The sequence below is a fragment of the Spermophilus citellus genome, assembly GCF_964194105.1.
Source record: "Spermophilus citellus genome assembly, chromosome: 6".
Lineage (NCBI taxonomy): Eukaryota > Metazoa > Chordata > Mammalia > Rodentia > Sciuridae > Spermophilus > Spermophilus citellus.
Genome location: NC_138187.1, coordinates 13,671,612 through 13,694,810, shown reverse-complemented (window position 1 = coordinate 13,694,810; position 23,199 = coordinate 13,671,612). Strand labels below are relative to the sequence as shown.

At 46.8% G+C, this 23,199-nt stretch overlaps 1 protein-coding gene across 1 annotated transcript in view; it reads right to left on the bottom strand.

The window, feature by feature from the left end:
- Nucleotides 1-23,199, bottom strand: part of VPS35L (VPS35 endosomal protein sorting factor like) — a 99,544-nt gene that overhangs the window by 20,038 nt on the left and 56,307 nt on the right. The window contains exons 21-26 of the mRNA XM_081300360.1: nt 21,654-21,739; nt 20,004-20,084; nt 17,524-17,587; nt 15,324-15,422; nt 13,836-13,913; nt 12,556-12,670 (exon numbers count right to left, since the gene is read on the bottom strand). Coding sequence (XP_081156486.1) covers nt 12,556-12,670; nt 13,836-13,913; nt 15,324-15,422; nt 17,524-17,587; nt 20,004-20,084; nt 21,654-21,739 — 523 coding nt within the window. The remainder of the gene's footprint in view (nt 1-12,555; nt 12,671-13,835; nt 13,914-15,323; nt 15,423-17,523; nt 17,588-20,003; nt 20,085-21,653; nt 21,740-23,199) is intronic.

Sequence of the window (23,199 nt, the reverse complement as noted above, 5' to 3'; positions counted from 1 at the left end):
CACAGTACCTTTATTTGTTTATCTTCATGTGGTGCCAGGGATGGAACTCGGTGCCTCACGCATGCTAGGCAAGTGCTCGGCCACTGAGCCACAACCCCAGCCAGCACCTTGCTTTTGCTGAGGCTGGCTTTGAACTCACAATCTTCCTGTCTCAGCCTCCCAAGCCACTGGGATTACATGCATGTGCCACCGTTCCCAGCCAGGTAGGGGACTTTTACAGAGAGGCTAGAAGTGACAAGTCACCTGGGCTGAGGGCCCAACCTGGGATGGCTCATGGACCCCACAGCCACCACACGAGAGTGTCGCTGTCAGCAGGGCCACTCCGTGTATGAGAAAGAAGGAATGGGACAAGGAGGGACCCACCTAGCAGCAGTGACCTGTGTATGTGGCAGGTCCCAGCACACATGGTGGAGCCACTGCTGAAATCCTGGATTGTGTGAGGCTTTAGCACATGCCATTTTTATTAAAGAAATAACCACTGACATGCCTGAAGCAATGTCCGCGTGCACACACGTGAACACATGCACACAAACACCACACAGTTTTAGAGACTCCCGACTAGGGAACAGTTCCAGAAATATTTTAAGAGAGATGAAATAATCTGTAAAATAAGAAGGCTTCTAAACACGGAAGGAAAGGAAAAAGTTGGGGAGGGGGAGTCAATGCAATGGGAGGGAGAGTCCTTTCAAGAACTGCCCGAGTATCCACGGTGAGAAAAAGACTCAAGGTCAAGACTCCGACCCGATGTTGAAACCTTAAACTACCCAACAAGATCAGATGCGTTCCGGTCCAGATCTACTTCCACCGTGGAATGCGGTCCACTGGGGCAGAGAGAAGACTGCGCGTCTGGAGCCCGGAGGTGGCTCGTCTTCAAAGGAAAGCCGCTCCTCACAGGCTTTCTGCAGGACTCAGCTCTGCTCTGCAATCATCCGCGCCAGGCGCCTCCAGATCCCGCGCTCGGCAGCCTCACCACGGCCTCCCGAGCACAGCCAGTAGCCAGCAGGGAACAGGACACTCACGGGCAATGTGCATGCTCAGAGGGACGGGGAGGTCCACCTCCCAGAAGGACTGAGGCTGCAGGGTCCTCTATCTTGTTGACAAGTGGCAGGAGATGGCACTGCTCTGGAGCCCTTAGGACCTCCTGGGGTGCCTGTAAGTCACGTTTGGAGCCCTCGAGCAGTCCCGGGAGACGCTGTGGTCACGTCCAACCTCAGCTGGGGAGGGGAGCTCAGAAGGTGAGGGGCAGCTTAAATCACCCAGGCACGGGAAAGTAGAGTCCAGTGGGTTCAAAGGCCACCACCCTCACCTTTGCTCAGTCAGCAACTCAGATTGTTTTTTAATCAAGAAACACATGCCCGTGAGTGCAATAATCTGATAAGAGGTTGATTCAGAACATATGAAGAACTCCCACAACATGACGAGGACAAAGACAGGCAACCTGATCAAAAAATGGCAAGAACCAGAACACACCTGACCAAAGGAGATATACAATGGACATGCGAAAACACTCAACACCACCAATCAGAGAAACGCAAATCAAAGCCACAGTGAGATGTTGCTTCGTGCTCATTAAACGGCGTTTACCAAAAAAGGGGAAAAAAGAGAAGTGTTGGAGAAATTGGGTCTCTCAGCACCACTGGTAGGAATGTACAAAGGTGCAGCTGCTATGGCAAACACTATGCAGGTTCCTCCAAAAACTGAACACAGAATGACCCCCAAGATCCAGCAGCAGCATCTCAGAAAGACCTGCACATTCACATTTACTGCAGCATCATTCGTGATGGCCAAGAGGTAGAAGCGACCCAATACCGTCAAATGAGTAAATAAAATGCGGTCCATGCGCACAGATTATTACTCAGTCTTAAAAAAGGAGGAAATCCTATAAACTGGCACTTCGTGCAAGAACCTTGGGGACAGGACGCCAAGCGAAACCAGCCAGTGCAGGACACTGTACGATTCCACTTTTATGAGGCAGCTGGAGTCATCAATCATGGAAACCAGACAGAATGTGACACCAGGGACTAGGGGAGGGCAGGTGGGGGCTGCTGGCTAACGGGTGTGAGGAGGCAGGCATTCATGGGTAGAAGAGGGCGAGCGGGTTTTACAAGATGGAAAGTCCTCGAGCCCCGTTGTCCACAGTGTGAACGCTGCCCAGTCAACACTGCTAAACCAAACACTTAAAATGGTTAGAAGGGCAAATTTTATGTATTTACCTCAATTTAAAAAAGAGTAAGAAATAAAAAAAGAAATGTAAGTCCCAGCATATGGGGACAGGGAACGGAATCGTGTCCCTTCACCCAGAGCACCTGACAATATGGAGGAAAGCCTGAGCCACCTGGCAGGTGGAGTATGGAGCAGGGGTGGGTGAGGCAGGGGAAGAGGCAGGGCACCATGGGGAGGCTGAGCCAGAGTGGCAGCAGAAGACACCTGACGCAGACACACGCCAGGCACTGGGCAGAGATGCAAGCTCTCCTTGCACGTAAGGTCAATGCAACTCGAGAGGTCGCTTCTCATTTTCACACCTGAAGACTGAACAGAGGCGAGGTCTGAAACCAGGTCAGACTGCAGAGCCTCAGTGGCCTCTCTTAAGGTGGCCGTTTGTGCAGTGATTCTTGTCAAACCCAAGGGGAGATGGGGCCGGACTTCCTGAATTTGGGGGTCCTTTTTAAAAAACGCGTGTGGCTTGTTGCTTTCTCTCTTTGGTTGGAAAAGGAAACCCAGCCCTGATGTTACCCACTTCAGCCTTCGCTTCTGATTAATTCCTTTCCAATCCCAGCCTGTGTGTTTGTGGTATGTGGCTTTATCACATCAAAAGTCTTTTAGTGTAAAAGTCACCTAAAAATCAAGTTGGGAAGTGGCTGAGGCAGGACAATCGCAGGCTTCAGGCCATTCTGGGCAACTGAGGGAGGCCTCGTCCAAAAAATAAGATGCAGCATGTTCATAACAGCCGCCTCCACCCGAGGCCTCCACAGGAATGGCTCTGCTCTCCTGGAAGGCAGCGAGGTTCAGCTGGGCCTCTGACTTGAGGGCCTACTGAGCTTCACAGTGCCATGGTCTTCTCTTCCAGTAACCCCACATTTCACCAAAGAGCATTTAACTTGGCATTCACCAGCTGAGCTGACCACCCCTTAAGAACTAAATGAAGAAAAGTCAGAAGCTGAAAACAAAAAAGCAAACCACCCAATTCAAGAATGGACAAGGAACTGCCAAGATGTTTCTCCAACAAAGTCGTCTGAATGCCCACGAGAAGGTGCTGGCCACTGCTGGCTGTTAGAGAAGCACACGTCAAATCCACGAGGCCGCTTCCCCCCACGAGGAAGGCAGCTGCCGGCAAGTGGTGGGGAAGTTGGGAACTTGGTGCCTTGCTGGTGGCAATGCAGAATGGTGTGGCTGCCGTGGAAAAGTCTGGCTGTTCCTCAAAAAGTCCCACACAGGGGCTGGGGTGGTGGCTCAGTGGTAGAGCGCTTGCCTGGCATGTGTGAGGCACTGGGTTCCGGCTCAGCAACGCATATAAGTAAATCAAAGTCCATCGACAATTTTAAAAAGTCACACACAGAACCAACGGCTGACCCAGCAGTTTCCCTCGCAGCGCATGCCCCAGATAAGCAGCAGCAGGACTCGGACAGACACTTGTACACCAAAGTTCACAGCAGCATTATTCACAACAGTCAAAAGGCAAAAACAACCCAAGTGTCTGTCAGCAAATGACCAGATAAAATGGAGACCTAGGATTAAATGGGAGATTAGCCTTAAAAGCGAATGAAAGTCTGACACAACACGGATGAAGCTGGAGGACGTCATGCCAAGCAAAATAACTCCAGAAGTGAGCCCGCGGGTACGCGTACCTAGAGCAGGCAGATCAGAGAGCAGGAGGGAGGGAGGGGAGGGTACAGATCCTGTGGGGGAATGAGATGCCCTGGAAGGGACACGGGTGATACTGCACAGCGTCATAAACGGACTTACTGCACTGAACTGTAGTTGAGATGGTCAGCTTTACCTCTGGTATACTTTACACAATAAAGAAGAAAAAGAGCCCAACTATCCCTGATGTTACCGCCTTCACAGAGGCAGTACCTGGACTTGCCTGCAGCCTGTCTTCCTTTCGCAGGAGAAGCCCACTGCCCCCCACCTGGTGGGCTGTGCTTTCCAGTAAAACCCTAGGACATCAGGAACCAAGAGCTCTCCTCGGGGAACTAAAACTGCTCCCAGCAACTTGAAAGTTTTTTTTTTCCATTTATGTGTGTATTGCTGAGTGGCCCAGAGAATGTGCCTACTATATGTCTCATTTAAGAGAGCAGTTTTGTCCCCTGCCCTTGGCTAGCCTCACCCGCTCCACCCAGTTTTTATTCTGGAGGAGGGAGCTAAAATAAACAGCCATTTTAGGCTCGGGCATGCTGGGTTCCAAAGCAGTTTTTTTAATTTCCATCCCCAGAAGACAGGCCCCATATAGAAAACACTGTCTGGGAGACTTCTCAGTGTTAGCTTTATAGTTATAACCCAGAACTGACAGCATACAAAGACAGGTTTTCCTCCAAGATTAGAGCTCTGAATGTCAACATCATTCTCTTTTAACCGCCCCACCCCTTGCCCTCGCCCCAGGGTATTGGGGATTGACTCCAGGGCGGCCCCTCGGTGCTAGGCAAGCACCCTACCACTGACCTATATCCCCAGCCCTTTATTTTTAAGAGATGGGGGTCTTGCTATGTTGCCCAGGCTAGCCCCAAATTGTTGGGCTTAAGCAATCCTCCTGCCTCAGCTTCCCAAGCAGCTGGGACTACAGCTGCATGCCACTATACCTAGCTGATGTCAACACCATAGGACAGGGTAAGATTATTCAGGATAAAATGGGTTGAATTTTTTTTGTAGCTGGATATGGGGGCACACACAATGACTTGGAAGGCTGAGGCAGGAAGATCACAAGTTCGAGGTCAGCCTCAGCAACTTAGTGAGGCTCTTTCTATGCAACTTGATGAGACTTTGTCTCAAAATTTAAAAAATAAAATTTTCAAGTGCCTTTGCTTATATTAAAAAAAAAAGTCCTAGAGAAACGAGGAGAAATCAGATTCCCATTCATAAGGAGTAGCATCCTAGGACTCCCATGCTGAGGGAGGACCACTCTAGGCCTCTGACTGCAGGGTTCTGCACTAAACTCACAGGGACACACCCTCCGTGGGACCCTCCAGGATGCGGCTCTGCACAGCTCAGCAAATGCACAAAGATTCTTCTCTGATCTGCTTCTCCTGAAGTGAGTCCTACTTCAGGACTCAAGCCCTTCGGACACCCCCACTTTCAAGGACTCTTTCTTGAGGGTGTAAAAGGTTCACACTACGCTCCAGGGCCTGTTCTGGCTCCTGCAGACAACTCAGGAGCCACTGGCCTCCCATGTGTTTGCACACCTGCAGAGCCCTGCTGCTGTTTGGTACCAAGCCTCGAAATGTGTCTGTCTGAACACCAGGGGTTCACATTCCAAGAAGCTGAGACTCCAGTCAACTGGACAGCTGTCAGAAAGCTGTGAAATACTCAAAATTAAGATGCAGGTCTGCACATTGTCTGCAAGAGCAGAAAATTTGGAAAGAATCCAAATATTTTTCAATAGAAGGAACCTTTTTTTCTTTTTGGCGGGGGGGAGTAGATTTGGGGCTTGGGGAAAATAATTCATACCACTCCCACAAAAGAGAAACAGAACTCCATACAGCCATTACAATGAGGGGTGGAGCTGTATGTTGTGACATGGGGTGCCAGGTGGGGTGCCCAAGATTTACTAATAAGCAAAAGAAGCTTATGAAAAACACTGTAAAAGACAACCTCATTTATTTTTTAAGGTGAGGATTGCACAAATATGAGAACACAGAAGGAGGGAGAAGACGGAAGGCAGGCGAACTGAAGAGCCCAGGGAATGTGAGAATAATGAAGATTTTTAGAGGACCTACAGGAGGAAAAATTGGGGGAAATGTCCAACTCATTAACATTATATTTTTGGAGGAAGTTGGTAGGGGATACAGAACATATTATTGGAGACTTACTTTGGGACTTTATTTTTAGAAATCTGGTATTTCTGTATTATTTTTTCTTGAAATAAGCACTACAAATTTTTAATAATAAAATAAAAAATTTAGATTGTTTTCATCAAGCTACAAGACAATCTCTCCAAACATCCTTCAGACATGATAAATTTGAATTTAACTATGACCTACAAGAGTAGGTTCATCCTTCTGTGTCCTTAGCGCTGGAGATGTGGAATATGGCTCAGGACATGAATCATAAGACAGTCAAGAAGTGATAACCCGGCCCGTCCTCAGGGCTGGTGTTCTGTTTAATAATGCATTACATAAGTGCTAATGGATTTTTTCTCCTTCCAGTATTGGGGATTGAACCTGTGGCCTAGCACATGGAAGGCAAAGCTTCTATCACTGAGCTACATCCCAAGCCCTTTTTATTTTGAGGGAGTGTCTCCCCCAAGTTGTCCAGGCTGGCCTCAAACATGCAGTCCTCTTGCCGTCTCTCAAGTAGTTGGGGTCACAGATGTAGCAACTGTTATCATTTGTCATTCCTGAGGACCAACAAGACTTCAAAGGTAACTCACTCCACTCCTAGAAACTTTCACCCCTCCAGGTGTCCCCCTCAATAACTCGGCTGACAGCTGTCCTAGTCCAGGGATATCCAGGAATGGAAACGTCACAATTTCTTTTCTTTTTTTTTTTTTAAAGAGAGAGTGAGAGAGGAGAGAGAGAGAGAGAGAATTTTTTTTTTTTAATATTTATTTTTTAGTTCTCAGCAGACACAACATCTTTGTTGGTATGTGGTGCTGAGGATCGAACCCGGGCTGCACGCATGCCAGTCGAACGCGCTACCGCTTGAGCCACATCCCCAGCCCCGTCACAATTTCTTAACAAAAAGTGTCCCACAGGGTTGCAAACTCCCATCCCTTGAACATATTTTATGAAAGCAGGGGTCTGCCAATTTCAGTGACAAAGATTTAAAGAAGTTTGAATGCCGAGAGACAATTAAATACCTCATTCATTACTGCTTAATTGTCACCAATGACAGCTTGATCTAACCTTGATTGTGCCACCTGGTTTATGCAGCATGCCCTTTAGGCTCACTCGGGATATCAATATTTAATGTGAAAAGCCCACTTGGGACATATAAATTTCAGGAGGCTCCTGTGTGCTTGCTCCTCTCCCCCACTTTTATCTCTGAATCATCAAGCCCACTGAGCCAGACAGCTGTGCTACACAATTCTCACTCAGGGGCTGCAGAGTGGCCTGCCTGCATCCCTGCTGGGCTCACAGGGGTGGAATCCTCTGAACATGAGGTCTACACTTCCCTGAGCAGAAAGGATCAGGATTCCTTACCTCAACTCTGTTTCCTTAATAAGTTTACCTAGTACTCAATCCATAACACATATACCTGTGTTAGAAATGCACCACACATACCTGGGGTTAGAAATGAGACTTTATATTAAGGTACAGAGGCACGAACCCAACCCCAGGAGGGACGGTGGTCAAGAACACCTCACGTGAGGAAAGGCCACTCAGTAGCCAAACACTTCTGGGCAAGTCACGAGTCTCAGTTTCCTCATCTATAAACCAAATATAAACGACCTAACGACATGTACAGTATAAAACTGTTTTGCCAGAGTTCAGATCTGTGCAATTAACTGGATCCACTCTTTCCTTCTAGAAGAACTGCTCCCTACCTCCAGGCCTTCACTCAGCCTAGAATGCCCTGGACTCACTGTGGCACATCCGGACCCGCTCCCTCCCAGGCACTTCTCTCTGAAGTACCCTGGCACATTTCACGGGTATGTTGCGTGGCGTTACCAAGTCGCCTGCGCAACTGGTAGACAGATCTGCCGCCCCTCCAGCACAGAGTCTAAGTGGGTTCTCGTTTCTGGCACAAGGCTTGCATAAAAAAAATGACCAAGAAATAGCAGCAGGAGGAAGTTAATCGGAGCCACCCACTCTTGTAAATTGAGAGAGCTTCTGGGGGAGACTCATGGCACCCACCTTCTGTGGGCTGCAGCAAGGCTGCCATCCAGCCCAGGCCCCTGCACAGCCTAAGGAGGCTGGACCACGTGTCACAGACGTGAAGGTGCAGGACAAGCTTTGTGTCATCTGCCCACCTGTGACTGTTCCAGCTAAAATAACCAACTGGGTGCGCACTCACCAGGTGGCTCAGGGTTTGAGCAAATGGTCGCATCAAGCTCACTCTTCAGAGGATGTTCTGACCCAAGACCTTAAATACAAACCCCAAGGACTCGGTAACTCTCTGGAAACCATTTTTCTCCTTAGGAGCCACCCTTTGCTCTCTGGAAGAGGAAACTCAAGTTCTTCTCTGCTGTTCTGCTGTCCCTGGCACTTCCTGTAGCCAGAGCTTCCTGACGGGCCTCCAGCAATTGCTCTGAGCTTCCCATGTTGCTCGCGGGTCAAAGCAGCACAGCATCTTGGTTTAATGTGTCCACGAGCCTGAGCACATGCTGGAACCCAACTGGTGTCTCTATAAATATGAAGTTATTTAATCCTACTAAGCAGCTTTGAGGACCCTCTTCTGAATACTTACTATCCTCTGCTGTGAAAGGTTGACATTTTACTTCTCAGTGTTGAGAATTCTACTGATCTCCCGACAGTCACCACCCTATCACTCAGCACTCAACTGACCACCCACAGAGTGGGTGACATGCCAGGAGCCAGGGACACAAGAGCAAGCCAGACAGATGGGACTCCTGGAGCTGGTGCTGGGGGATGGCAGACACTGTGTACCCACTAACTGTTAACCACGGCGAGGAGGGCCACGAAGGGCACAGAGGGCGTCAGGATGGCACGTCTCATGCGATAAACTGACCTAACTTTACGTATCTGCAGGGGACTGGTTCCAGGACCCCTGAAGACACCAAAATCCAAAAATGCTCAAGTCCTTTATATAAAATGGTGTTATATTTACACATAACCTATGCATACCTTCCATATGCTTCACATCATCACCAGATGTTATCACTCATAACATCTCATGTAAGGTTAACAATATGGGCATGACGAGATGAAAGTCTGTGGATGGATGGCACAGATGCAGCGCCCCACCCTCCACCCAAGTATTTTCTGTCTGTGGTTGGTTGACTTCACAACTCCCCTATCTCCTAAGATCACAAACAGGAGAGATAAGGAAATAAAGGTAAAAACACAGGGCAAAAGAATCTGCTCTTGCTGGTGCCTGGGAAGAATCTTCTAGAAAGAGCCACTGACAAACATGGCCAAGAAGTTATCTGGTATAGAGGCTGGAAGAAAAGATAAAAAGGCATTTCTGGGGGCTGGGGATGTGGCTCAAGCGGTAGCGCGCTCGCCTGGCATGCGTGCGGCCCGGGTTCGATCCTCAGCACCACATACCAACAAAGATGTTGTGTCCGCCGAGAACTAAAAAATAAATATTAAAAGTTCTCTCTCTCTCTCTCCCCCCTCTCTCACTCTCTCTTAAAAAAAAATAAAAATAAAATAAAAAAGAAATATCACACTCCCCCTTCAAAAAAAAAAAAAAAAGGCATTTCTGGGCTACCTCCCCCCGGGAGAGAAGCAATGCCCAAACAATGGTGGCAAGCCCTCCTTCTCTGAAGTCTGCTGGGTAAGACTACAGCAGGTCCCAGGGATGCCACCGGCCACAGTACCAATGCACACAGAGAACACCGCTGGGCCGCCTCACACTGTGCCTGCATCAGTGTCCCCCAGGGGCCTGCCTGGGGTCCTAGGAGTGTCTTTGTTGGGCTGGACCCAGACCCAGCAAAGCTGAGTGTGAGGGGGGAGATGGCAACTGGCTGGATTGAGGAAGGCAAGGAAATAGCTCAGGGAGGTTTTAAACCAGGATGTGCCTGGACAAACAGAAGTGGCCCATTCCCACAAGCTCCACTTAATTTATATTTAGCCTTCCCCTTCTCAGTAATTGAACGAATTATTTATTTTGGCCAGCAATTGCTACACGTGGCTTTCAGAACAGCAATAATAGGCTTTTAAGGTTAGTACCCCAGCATTTAGGGACTCAAGTAAGAGTCATCAGATAAATTTTTAAACATGGACACCACATTCCTACCCCCTGGCAGCAGCTTAAAGGACAGGGGCGAGGCCGACGGGGAACCCAGAGTTTTACAAGATGGCCACTGTCTGTGTGCGAAGTATGGAGCTGGCCTTCCACGGCGGTCCCTTGGTGTGGACCAGGGCACCACAGGGAGCAGGGCAGGGAGAACACCTCTGCACAAAATTCTTGGAACAGAATTTTTTTTTTTTTTTTGGCAGTAGCAGGGCTTGAACCCAGGGCTCAATCATGCTAAGCATTGTTCTACCACTGAGCTACATCCCAGCCTTTGAAAAAAATTTTCAGTCTTGCCAAGTTGCCCAGGAGCCTCCAAACTTGCAATCCTCCTGCCTCTGCTTCCAGAGTTGCTAGGACTATAGGAGTATGTCACCATGCCCAGCAGCCTTAGCAGATCCTCGGATGACAGAGAAGCATTTGGCTTGAGAACTTTTGCTGTGCTTTTTTCCCTGGAAGTGTGAAGCACTGAGGGGCTCCAGTCATAAATCTGTTCAAAATCTGCAACATTCAAAGTCAGTTCTGATTTCACCAAGTTGGCAGGAGAAATTTCTAGGCCTCCAGAGCCTGCACTTGCAGTGCACAATCTGCCCGTCATGCTGCAGGCAGAATCAAACACAGAAGGCCCCCAGGTGGCCATTCCTGAAGAGGGAAACGGCCCACAAGACTTGAAACTTCTAACCTCAAATGAAGTGTCTCCCAATTTCCATTTTCCCTTCTTCAGGTGTTTGATGGCAGCTGTTCACTGCTGTTTTGTTTCTTGCTACCCCATCATCCTTAGTAAAGCCAGGTCTAGAAGAAAGTCCCCCACGTACCAACACAGCGAGGACAGGTGTCTGTCCTAGGCAGAGGGGGGTGTCCAGGATCAGTAAGAAAACGTCAGCTCATGAGCCACGACGATAATGAGCACGAGGTCACAGCATGATGGTGAGGGCAGGGGGCTGTGTCAGAACATTCTAGAAAGAGGGAACAACCAGTGCAAAGGCTCTGAATTGGGAGGCAGCTTATTTCAAAGAACATGAAAAGGCCCACATGGCCAACTCAGAGACATGGGGTTTAATTCCAAATATTTCGGGAAACAGCTGGAGTTCCCAGAGCTGACAGCAAAACCAAGCAGACTGAAGGGGTTCCTGGAAGGCACCATGTCTGAAGACTTTGACAGCCAGAGTCCTGTGTTTGAATTAAGATGCAGATGACACCAGAACAGCCACGTCAAGGACCCAAAGAACCGAGGAGTGAGAGACCCCACTCCCCACCAGACCCAGGAGAGCCACCCGAGTGGACACAGCAAGTGCTGAAGCAACAGCAGCAAACCCCGCGAGGCTGGGGCGGGGCGGAGCCACCCCATCTACCCCCCTCAGTGGAGCCTGGGACCCCCACAGTCAGCGAAGCTCCCCAACTGCTGGCCAGCAGGTACCCTGCGTACCTACTGGTTGAAGGGCAGGGCTGAGGGTCCATCAGGGTCTGAGCACTGGCTCACAGACTCCCTGGTGGGTCCACCCAGCCAGCTTCTTCCCCAGGCTCTGCCTGTTTCCTCACCCAGGCAGGCGACACCGGGCGTTGGGGCAGCCTCGTGTGGCTGCTGGAGGGTGAAGGAGAGGTGTGTGCAGAGGGCCTGCCACACAACTGACACTGCCCGGGATTTCTCCAGCTCTCTGCCTGGCCTGCTGGACGGACACCCTGCCACCAACCTGCCTGGGTTCTGCCTGCAGCACCCTGGCACACGCCACTGACATGGGTGACCAGGGAGTCCTACACCAAATCCCTGGGACTCTCCACCTGAAGACATTCTCTTGGCTCAGGTGTGGGGCAGGCCAGAGTGTGCCAGGAAGCCAACATCCCAGATCAGAGCACAGCTGATGACAGATGGCACTAAATGGTAAAGAACCCGTCCTCTTCACCCCTCAGGAAGAGTAGCACAGAGGTGTGTCTCACCACCTCCCAGACACTCACGTCTGGGAGAGAGCACTGTGCATGCTCTGCTGGCCCTTCACCCTCTGATCGTTGCTGGGGTGGCCTCTCAGATAAGCCCCTCCCACCCATCCCTGGGCATGCTTCTGGGCCTCCCACAGAGCAAAAGTTTTACCCACAACAGCAAGCAGCTATCCTTGTACACAGATAGAGGCCCGCAAGTAGAATCCTAGGGTTGCAAATAGAGGAACAAACATCAACAACCAAAGCAAACATAAAACTAGGGTGGCCATGCAGTGCTAACCTCTCAAATTCTCTAGCTGGGCTCAGCTGCCTGAGCTGGGTCAGAGAGGGTTTTTCCAGGGAAATCTCTCTGCTCTATAGCAAATGGGTGGGTGGCTGACAAGCACCTACTCAAGAAACAGGCTTAAGAGAGCATTTATTGATCACTTTCCTCCTGAAAGAACCCCCCACACCTCACACACATCACACACACACACACTCTCACACAGCGGAGCCAGCTCTCCTGAGCAGCAGGGCCACGCTCAGGGGGAGGGATGGCAGGCTTACCTTGGGAGAGGCACTGGTTGGCCAAGGCAACCTGGCCAGAGTGCAGGTAGAGGTTGAGCCGGGTGAAGATGCCCACCAGGGAGGGGATGGTGATGAAGCAGTAGGCGACACAGGCCTGGGAAAAAGGGGGGACGCAGGTGAGACTGACATTCCTGTGTTTGGCCCTCATGTTTCCAGGCAAAGACGCCCCACGACCCCCTCCCCACTGGCTCTTCCCTCTTGCCTTGCTGCTCGCTCTCTCATGACCCTCAGGAAGATGCAAAGGGGGACCTCAGAGGAGGATGGCATAGGAAAAATAATTCCTCCTCCATCACTGCAGGAAGTATGCAGATAACACTGAACATGGGTAAATCTCAAAGCGACCCATTACACCAAACTTAGAAATGCGAACAAAGAAGAGATTGGTGGTAAGAGCCCAAGGGCGGCTGGCTCTGGGAGGCCCGAGGTTCAAAGAGGCAGGCTGGGACGCTTATCTTTCAATGTGATCACTGTGGCATGACTTCGGTTTTAAAGCCACGGATGAGTGTTGCTTTGATAAAATTTTGAGCAATGCATTCAGGAAGCTGAAATTTCCTTTCAAACCTGAGCCAAACTCTTATCAAGAGGAAAAAAATGTACTAAGATTACCAGTTACAGGCTCGGTATTTACATATAAAATTTTATTATGAGAGAAATAACATTATAATATTATAGTAGATAAAAATTAGAGGCAATTCAGCTGGCATACAAAAACGAAAATCCATCTCCCACCAGCCTCCTCAAAGCACACAGGTTGAAAGTCTCTTATCTGAAATGCTCAGGACCAGAGGTGCTTCACATTTCCAAGTTCCTTGGATTTTGGAATGCTGGCATATATAAAATGAGGCTACCTTGAAATGGGACCCAAAGGTCAACCAAAGTTCACTTAGGTCTCATATGCACTTATACACACAGCCTGAAGGTAATGTTTTAAGTGATTTTGTGCATGAACGTTGGTGCAGAATGTTCCACTTGTAGCATTACATGTTGGTACTCAAAAAGTCTCGGATTCTGGAGTATTCTGGATCTGTGGATTAGAGATGCTCAACTTGTACTAAAATTCAGACTCCTTTGAGCATTTCTTTTTCAAATAAGAAAATGGATCAACCCATAAATATTCAGGGAAAAATCAAGCTGAAATTTCAGTATTAAACCAGTCTTATCACGACACCCTCGTCTTCCTCTGGAAACAACTTAGTAACCTCCCAACTGAATAACCCACCAGAGGAGGAAGTCTACGAGTGCTCATCTTCACAACGTACCCGGACAAAGGCCGCCGTCTTTCTGGAATGATTTCCTTTCATTACCTTTCTTGTTTCCATAGCCAACCGGTCCACACTCTGATTTGTTAAGAAATAAAACAGAAATGGTAATGAGATGACAGCCAGTGCAGAGGAACTTCTTCCACAGAGATGAGGGCACTAACTCAAATGTCCATGCAAACAGGCCACGTGGTCCAAGACTGGTGAGCACCGAACCCTCAAGTGCCACGGGGCCAACAGGATGGCCACTTTCCTGATCCAGTGGGTTCACTTACTCCACTTCCAGAAACCCCACATTCTAAGCTTAAGATGGTAGAGAACTTCGAGAAACCTCCAAGCGTAAGAGCAAACCATCTGCTTTAGCTCCACAGTACTAACAATAGGAACAGCAAGAACAGTGGCTCCCGGCCAGCTAGAGCACTCTCACTCATGTGATTCCTATACACACATGGGGTGGGTGTGTATTACCTCCCATTTTTCAGTCTCTACATATAGTTAAGTTTATTTGTGCTGAGCAACCTGCTAACTAGAGGACACAAATGCATAAAAGGCTATTCTCCTCAAACAGACATGTAGCAATTAAAGAGCCTGAAGGAAGCGTTTGTGGGAACATAGGAAAATTCTACCTACTATTTCCAAACCGTGCACATGGCACCCCAGGGTGCTGCAGCAGCCACAGGGCACCACAGTTTTTAGGGAAACAGAAACTGCTGAACACCATGCAAAGGGTTGGTGGGAGGTAGCTCACAACTCAACACCGGACTGTCTGCTTCTCATCCCTGCAGCCACATTAGACATTTGCAAAACTGGGCTCTTGCCAATGATGATGATGATAAAAAGCAAGTACCATGCAAAAGTTAAAAAAAAAAAATCAATTAGAAACAGAAAATAAGGGTAGTAGTATCTGATTCCAAGGTTGGGAAATTGTGCAGTGCTCAAGAAGTACACGCACTTCATTGGTAAGTAATTATGGCTAAAGAACAAATAAAAATATTTCTCTTTCAATTTATAGATACTATTTTAAATAGCTACTGAGTTGTTAAGCCATATATACTAAATTTATCTGAACCTAACTTCATAATAAACAGAAATGCTACTATGTCTTTGGGCCCAGGGACTATCAAGTTATTGTGAGAGGCCATGATCTGAGAAAACTGGGACTTGAAGGTTGGGCAAGAAGGGACTCTGGGATACCATCTCCGTAACTCAGTGAAATGCTTACCTCTGCTGTTGGCAATGCAGAAATAAGAATATGCAATTTTCAGAGAAAAAGAGGTCAGTAAGTCCACCTTTAGTCTTGGTGCTCAGAGCACCAGAATCTATGCAAAGGCGTAGATTTCATTAATCCTTGAGAAATTACCTTTCAGACCCAGGAGAATAGAAGCAACATGGGCCAGAAGAATCCCAGGTTAAGACTGGTGTGTGTGGCACACAGATAATCAATAAAGATTTATTGAGAGGACAAAAAAATAAATTGAAAATCCTTACATGAATCAACTGCACAAGCACAGGCTCCAGATTGCAAAACATTGACCTGGACTCAACGTAAAAACTCAGCTGCTGTTCAAAATCACGGCCAAAGGAAACCTAGAATCAAGGAGAAAGACGCTGAAACGGACAATGCCATCCTCAGAGGGAAGGGTAGCACACAACTAGAAAAGCTTCCCACTACTCCTGCCCGCCAATCACTGCGCTGTTACAATCTCAGCCACGGCAAGGGCATCAGGCATACAACACAGGAGGTCAAAGGGCATACAACAGCAGCTCAAAAGGTAAACAGGATTTCCCAGGTATGGAGGGAAACCGCTGGGAAGGAAATCTGGGCGTTTTGTCGGCCAGCTGTGGCTTTTCCACAGAACATAAATTTGGTTCTTGGGAGCCATTTGTCAGGGAGCTTTTCCCTAATAAGGGCCACACCCTTCTGCTTCCTGAGGAGGATCCGACCTCAGCAGCTCACCGGTGGCTGCCGGAGTCACAGAAGGAACTTTCTCCACCATAAGAACTCCCCTCTTCTGTTTCTTAGAATTTATGGACAGCTGGTCAGTGGGAGAAATTTTACTGCTAGATCAATCATCCTGGCCCAGAGAGGGTTGACTTTGCCATTTCCATTGTAGCTATCAGGTTTCACATCTTATTTCCTCATATTCTCTTTTTAACTTGGTGACTTTCAGACAAAGCCATAAAAGGATACATACCAGCCAATCAGCACACAGCATAAACCAGGGCAAAAGCAAGTCACTGGGTAAAAACCTGCAGGTACGTTTCCCAGGTGGGAACTGAAAGGCCAGTCCTAAATTTTCATCAAAATTGGTATTTTACCCACAGAATCCGGTGGGCAGTTAAATGAACCCATGCTGAAGCACATTCAGTCTCAGGGCTATTTTCAAAGTGATCTCATCTTTTTAGGTTCTGACGTTTCTATTAAAATAGAAGATATGGAGCCAGGCACAGTGATGTGTGCAGGTGGCCCAGCTACTGAGGAGCTGAAGGAGCTCTGCTGGAACCCAGAAGTTCAAGGCCAAGCTGGGCAGCAAAGTGAGACTACCTTTAAAAAACAAAACAAACAAAAAAAACTGGTGGTGCACAGCTGGTTTTTAGCTCTGAGCAAAGAGGCAAAGACCATCCAGGCTGGGAAGGTATGATGGTGGGCTATTTCCAACACAGGCTGCGATAATCCCTCCCACTGACTGGCCCTGGGCAAGGTCCCATGAACGCTGCTCCTCCCCTCCATCAGTGTTCTGACCTACAGAACACAGTGGAATGCAGCAGAGGCTCACTGTGTAATCTCTAAGCCTCGCCTTCAGGCCTTGCAGCTTCCATCTGCCCCCATGGAAGTCAACACCATGTAAGAGAGCTCAACTGGACTACGGGGTGACGAGGGAAGAAAGGGGTCACAGGGAGAAAAGTGGAAAGCTCCAGACAACAGCCAGGACCAGGGTGAGGGCAGCAAGCAGAGCCTGGATCCTCCTGCCCCATCTTGCTAAAGGAGTCACCACCACCTACAGCAGCCTGGTTACCAGCCACCCACAGATCCTAACAACTAGTAAACCAGTAGAACTAAAAACCACAGCACGTTGGGGTGAACTGCGTACAGCAAGTGAGTCCAACAGACGGGGAGACACTGCCCACCCGGCACAACCCTGCCATCATCTGATCATCGGGACACAGGAGCTTCGAGGAGCTGCTCCTTTCTGCTCTTGGACTCCGGGATCCCAACCATTCAGCTGTACAGACGTCCCCCATGACCCAAGCTAATCCAGGGCATCTGCTGGAGACCCTCCTGCTGAGCTGCAGGTGAGTGGAGGGATGCAAATACAGAGCCCTTGGAGAACATCCAGGAGGAGTCAGAGCAGAGCACAGAGCCATAGACGGACCTAGACGGCGGGGCGCGGTGACAACATGGGATCCTGGGGCCACTGCTCCCCTGGAGGACCATACCTCAACTTTAGCCACATGGGCCAACAGATCCCTCTCCAATCTCCCTCTTTGTGTTTTCTGAGGCCAGTGTGTCTTTGCTCTCTTTGTCCCCAGGGGAGTCCTGGCTAAAGTAAGATGTTTTCTAATTTCATCTTATCTCAATAAAAATAAACAGCACCAGGAAACATAACATAAACTGCTTTCACCAGCACGGGGATAAACAATTGCATCACATTTCCAAATGTGCTGTAACATCTACCCTCAAACTTACCATTTTTATAAATCCATTTATCAAATGTGCCAGCATTCTCTTCTCATCCTCAAGAGTGAGTGCACTAAAATCAATAATTGTACATAATTAACATTGAGGTAATAAATGAAAGTTTCTAAAAGAAAAAAATACATGAGCAAAAGTAAGCAATTCAATAGGGAGATAATATTTTGCATTTTCTAAATTTCAAAAACTCTCAACAAGACGTGTATTTTTCTTTAGATAAAAATATGCAATCAGGCAAGGAATGGTGGTGCATGCGTGTAATCCCAGAATTTGAGAGACAGAGGCAGGAGGATTCCAAGTTTGAGACCCTATCTCAAAATAATAAATAAAAAGAGCTATAGCTTTTTTATTTTTTTTTAATTTATTTTTTTTGAGAGAGAGAGAGAGAGAGAGAGAGAGAGAGAGAATTTTAATATTTATTTTTTTTAGTTTTCAGCGGACACAACATCTTTGTTTGTATGTGGTGCTGAGGATCAAACCCGGGCCACACGCATGCCAGGCGAGCGCATTACCGCTTGAGCCACATCCCCAGCCCCAGCTTTTTTAAATAAATAAAAAGGATAAACCTCAGTGGTGGAGAGCCCCTGGGTTAAATCCCCCTTATCCGATCCACCCCATGGCAATAAAAATTTACATAATTTAAAAGTGCTTCTCTCCCTCAAAGATGCTGTTCTCAAGATACATTTATGAACAGGAAAGGAGAAGGTAATTTTCTCCTCAAAATTTAGGTAGCAAGGTCAAATTTTATATTTCAGAGAAATATATATCCACCATATATCTAAGAACTTTCCAGTAAGCACCCACACAGCCACCATCAAGGTCCTACCGTCACCATCCTACAGTGCTTTCATCACAAGACGCCCATTCCCATCTCCACCCATCAATCTACCTCAGTCTGGGATGTGTTATAACATTAAGTCAGATCTTAAATTTTCTATGAAATAGAAGCAACTAACACAAATAAATATTTTAAAAATGCTGAATCTTTACATTTTTCATTATCTATGTGAAGGCCTATAAATAGTTTCTTAAATTTGTTTTTTAAGAATTTAAGAGCCAGGTGAGGTGGCGCACACCTAATAGTCCCAGTGACTGAGGAGGCTGAGGCAGGAGGATCCCAAGTTCAAGGCAGCTTTGGTGACCAAGTGAGACCCTGTCTCAAAATAAAACAGAGGGCTAGGGAGGTAGCACAGTGGTAGAACCCCTGGGTTCAACCCCCTGCACTGCAAAATACAAAAACAAAAATCCAAGAAGTAAAAAAAGGAAAAACAAATTTAAGAGCCCAGAGAAAACAGGACTGAAGGCTATTGTTTGGTATGTTCTAGGGGGGAGTAAGTTTTGGCCAAGGATGACTGTCCTCCATGATGCAATGTCCCTTTGTTCTTTGAGACAGCATTCCTGCTTCTTTCACAACTCCATGTGACAATGGGAGGTGACCCTTCCAAAGTTCCTGAAAGAAAGCAGCTGTCCTCCAATGCCACAGGCTGGGATGTAGACACACTGAGGTCACAAAGCTTCCCGCAGGAAGACAGGACATCACTCGAGAGGAACTGGTGCCTGGAGGATGTGCCAGGAGGAGCTCCCCTTCCTCACCTCCTGGTCTAGAAAGCCAACACCGAGTGTCTTATAAACATAAAGTGCCTCTCTGGATGCTTTCAGTGCCTTTAATTCTATTCTTGTAAACTAAAGCTTATCAGGGTCCATTTGTTATGAAAATAAATATGATATTCTTGATATTTTGATTTGTATAACTCATGAATTGGAAAGCACAGAGCCATAGAAATAAAGATTCTAAAGTTAAGAGTTAAAAAGAACAAACATGACACATCTTATTAACAGTGAAGTTCCAGGAACAATTTTCTTAACTCTTAACATTTTCCAGTAAATCAAACTGCTGTGCCCAAAATTCTCGGGGGACTAAGATTTCAGCCACAAATAAGCAGGAACTGTTTTAAGCATAGTCAAATGGAAACGAAGCATTAAAAAAAAAAAAAAACCCTAAAACAAAACAGCAAAGCCTTGGTAGTTCAGAGTCTGACCTAAAGGTAAGGCCAGGGGATTGAATGAGCTTCAACTACACTGGGCAAATAGAGCTGTTCACACAAGAAATGCAATTTCATTTGAATTTTAAATAACTAGCTAATAATGAGATGAAATTAAAAGGCCACGTTACTGGATGAGTAAGCTCATTGTTACACTATCTTCTGCTCTCAGACATCTCCCCAAGACGTGGAATTTGATTTCATTTGGATGAAACCAGGCTTTTTTTCCCAACAGAAATTTCTTTGTAAAAACATCTGCCATTGCACTTTCTCAAGGTTAACCTCAGCCTCCCTGCTTTCCTCCTTCCTCGCTAGCAAGAATCTTAATGGACCCAGTAAAGCTCTCTGTGGTGGCCGCTGAAGCAGTCTCCCCTTAGTGCTCTTAGGTGGCACCAAAACCCATCCACGCAGGGTCAGCTATGTGCAGCTTACTTCACAGAGTCGTGCATGGTCTTGCAGATGTGCAAGAGGGCGTTCAGAATGACGGGGTCCTTGGTGGGCTCTTGCTGATGCCTAAGAGACAATGAAAGGTGAGGGTCAATGCTCTGTCCACTGATGGAAATGTAAGGGTGGGTCGAGTTCTCGTCTACCACATATCTGAGAAGCCGCGAAGGAGCTGGCTGCCGTCTCACAAGGTCCAGTTTACCAGTACAGGCAACGTTCTGGCTTTGCTGTACAGTTTTTCTTTAAATAACAAGTTGGCTCTTTTGCACATATAATTTCTCCTAATTGCAAAATCATGGTAAAGATGTGACGTTTCCTAAGCCTAAGCCAGGCAAAGGGCAAACCTATTTTCTTATTATGTTCCTCGCAAAGTCTGAAGCTGCTTCTGCTTACATCTATATGTGATGTGACAAGTGACAGGCAAAATCATTAATCTGGGGGCTGAGTTTGTGGCTCAGTGGTAGAGCACTTGCCTGGCACGTGTGAGGCACTGGGTTTGATCCTCGGCACGACATAAAAAATGTCGACATAAGTAAAATAAAGGTATTTCATCTATAACTAAGAAAATATTTTAAAAATTATTAATAAACTCTTACAATAAAGCTTTATGTAAGTGAAGGAGGTATATCTGTTCCAAGTACATTAATAATACCAATCTTTAGAAAGGAATTACTCTTTTAGAAAGATATCAAGATTATTAAATACGTTGAAAATCAATAACTTGAATATTCATGTTGGTTCACATATTCTTGTCACTATTCTTCACTTTCCTCCATTTTTCTTTATTCTATAGCTATTGCTACCTCAATGTATTGTTTAGACTTTCATTTGGTCTCTCATCACTAAAAGGCAGGGTTGTGTTTCTTATTTTGTGAGATGGGGCCTCATTATTTTGCCCAGGCTGATCTTGAACTCCTGGGCTCCTGAGTAGCTGGCATTATAGTACCACCTTGCCCAGTGAGGGCATGAGTTTTGGATGACTGGTGATTTTCCAATATCCAGAACAATGTGTGGCACATAGTAGGTTCTCAATAAATATCTAAAAGGAATACTGCATGTGGTATTATTAGACTCTGGTAGGTAGTTACTGTGTGTTTAAATAAGATCTTAGCACAAGGTTCTACTTTCAAAACTTAAATTGGATTTTGAAAAATAAATGCAAATTAAATAAAGATCTTTCCTGCATGTACTACCTTAAAATCATTTCATGTACCACTAGAAGTAGGCAGTTTTGAGAAAGTCTTAAGACAAAAGGAACTCAAGTTAGTCAGCTATGGATCTAAACACTGAAGATGAAGACCTTCCTCGTGCTGGGACTTTCATAATTAGGCTTTTATTTTCACTTTAACACGTCACTCCCCAGGCAGTTCATCCCAAGATTCCGCCTTCCAAAAACACAGCAGGGTAAAAAACTGGCGCTGCTGGCGAGGCTCACACCCACACCGGCTCATTGCTTTCTTAAGCACCAATTACAAACTCTAATCATGAAGCCTGCTTCTAATGTGGTTTTCCTTCCCAGGATTCAGGCATGAGATCTGCACAAATCACCAGGCCTCAAAGTGCATGACCGGATACCTTCTCAGAGCAGCACACATGAGCGTAGGAACCCAGACTTCCCGTGGCACGGGGGTCACTCACTTGATAAAGGCTTCCATAATGGACTTGCACACCTCTACCCGCACACTCTCTTTTTGGAACATATCCAGAAATGGCAGGAATTTTTCCTAAAAACAAAGAAAACACTCTACATTCAACTGCATAGGTAATTGGAAGGAATCAATAGTTTGTTTTTTCTTTATGTGTGTGTGGGGGTGGGTAGGGGGTGCCAGAAAAGCAGAAGGTGCTCAGGGCTCACCTGAAAGACCCACCCAGGGCTTCTGAAAACTGTTACATGTTGAGAATCCCTGATCTGAAAATCTAAAATCTAAAATGCTCCAAATTCTGGATGTTCTTGACAGCCATGGATGGAATATAAAGTTCTAAAAAACTCCAGGCTGAGCATTCCTAATCCGAAAATCCAAAATGCTCCAAAATCCAAAACATTCTGAGCACCAATGTGATGCTACAAATGGAAAGTCCCACACCATGAAACTGTTTCATGCAAAAAATTAAGACACTGTATAAAATCACCTTCAGGCCAGGTGTGTAAGGTATATATGAAACAAAGGAATTCTGGGTTTTGATTGAGGTCTCATCTCCAAGGTCTCATCACATATATGAAAATATTCCAAAATCCAAAAAATCGGAAGTACTTCTGGGTCCTAAGCATTTTGGATAAGGCATAGTCAATCTGAACTACGAAATGTGTGTCCCAGGGATTGGTGCTAGGACCAGGTAACATTTTAGCACACCATCTGGGAAGCCTTTAGGTGACCGTCAGCTTTCCTAGCGGCCACATCAATCTTCTTGTAAGTGTACGGATGAGCAGCAAAGAGCAGCCAGCTGAGCTCAAAACACACACTCAAAAGTGTGGCCTCAAAACACAACTCTCCATCTCTGGGTCCTGCCCCTGCCCCTGGTGACTGACCTTGTGCAGGTCATTCCAACTCTTCCAGCCTCTGGTTTCTCATCTGGAGAGTAGGGATGATAATCGCTCCCACTTCCCAGGGCTGGTGTGAAAATGGTGTGGGGCCGAGTGCAAAGTCCCAGCATAGGGCTGGGGATATGGCACATGTCCAAGACCTATCAGCTTATGCTATTAAAAAAGAAGACACCATAAGATCCTATAAGTACATACAAGTGGAACCCAGAAGACAGAAGCTAAGGGACAAAAATCACCTAGATTCCTACTAGCTCAAGGCACTCAGCTTACTCAAAGGGACGCGTTGCAAGGCATTTTAAATTTGTTGAGGGAAATGTAATAAATCTCAACTCTTGTCAGATGATGAGACAACTACTAGTTCAATCTATTTCACAGTTTCAACATTAACTTGCATAAAAACCAAGTGCAACTTCGGCTTCCCTAATCTGAGAAATGAATTTTAGGATCAGAGAGCCTCAGTCAATAAAGTCCATCCAAGTATTAAAAAAAAAAAAATCAGAAATCTTAAACTCTTTGGATAAAGGAAGCACAACCTGTACTGTGCAAGAGGACATGAAGGCAAGGTTTGAGAAGCTACATCAGGCCCAGCAGGTGTACACATCTCACTGGTCAGTAATGACCTGAATGGGAATAACGTTTTCT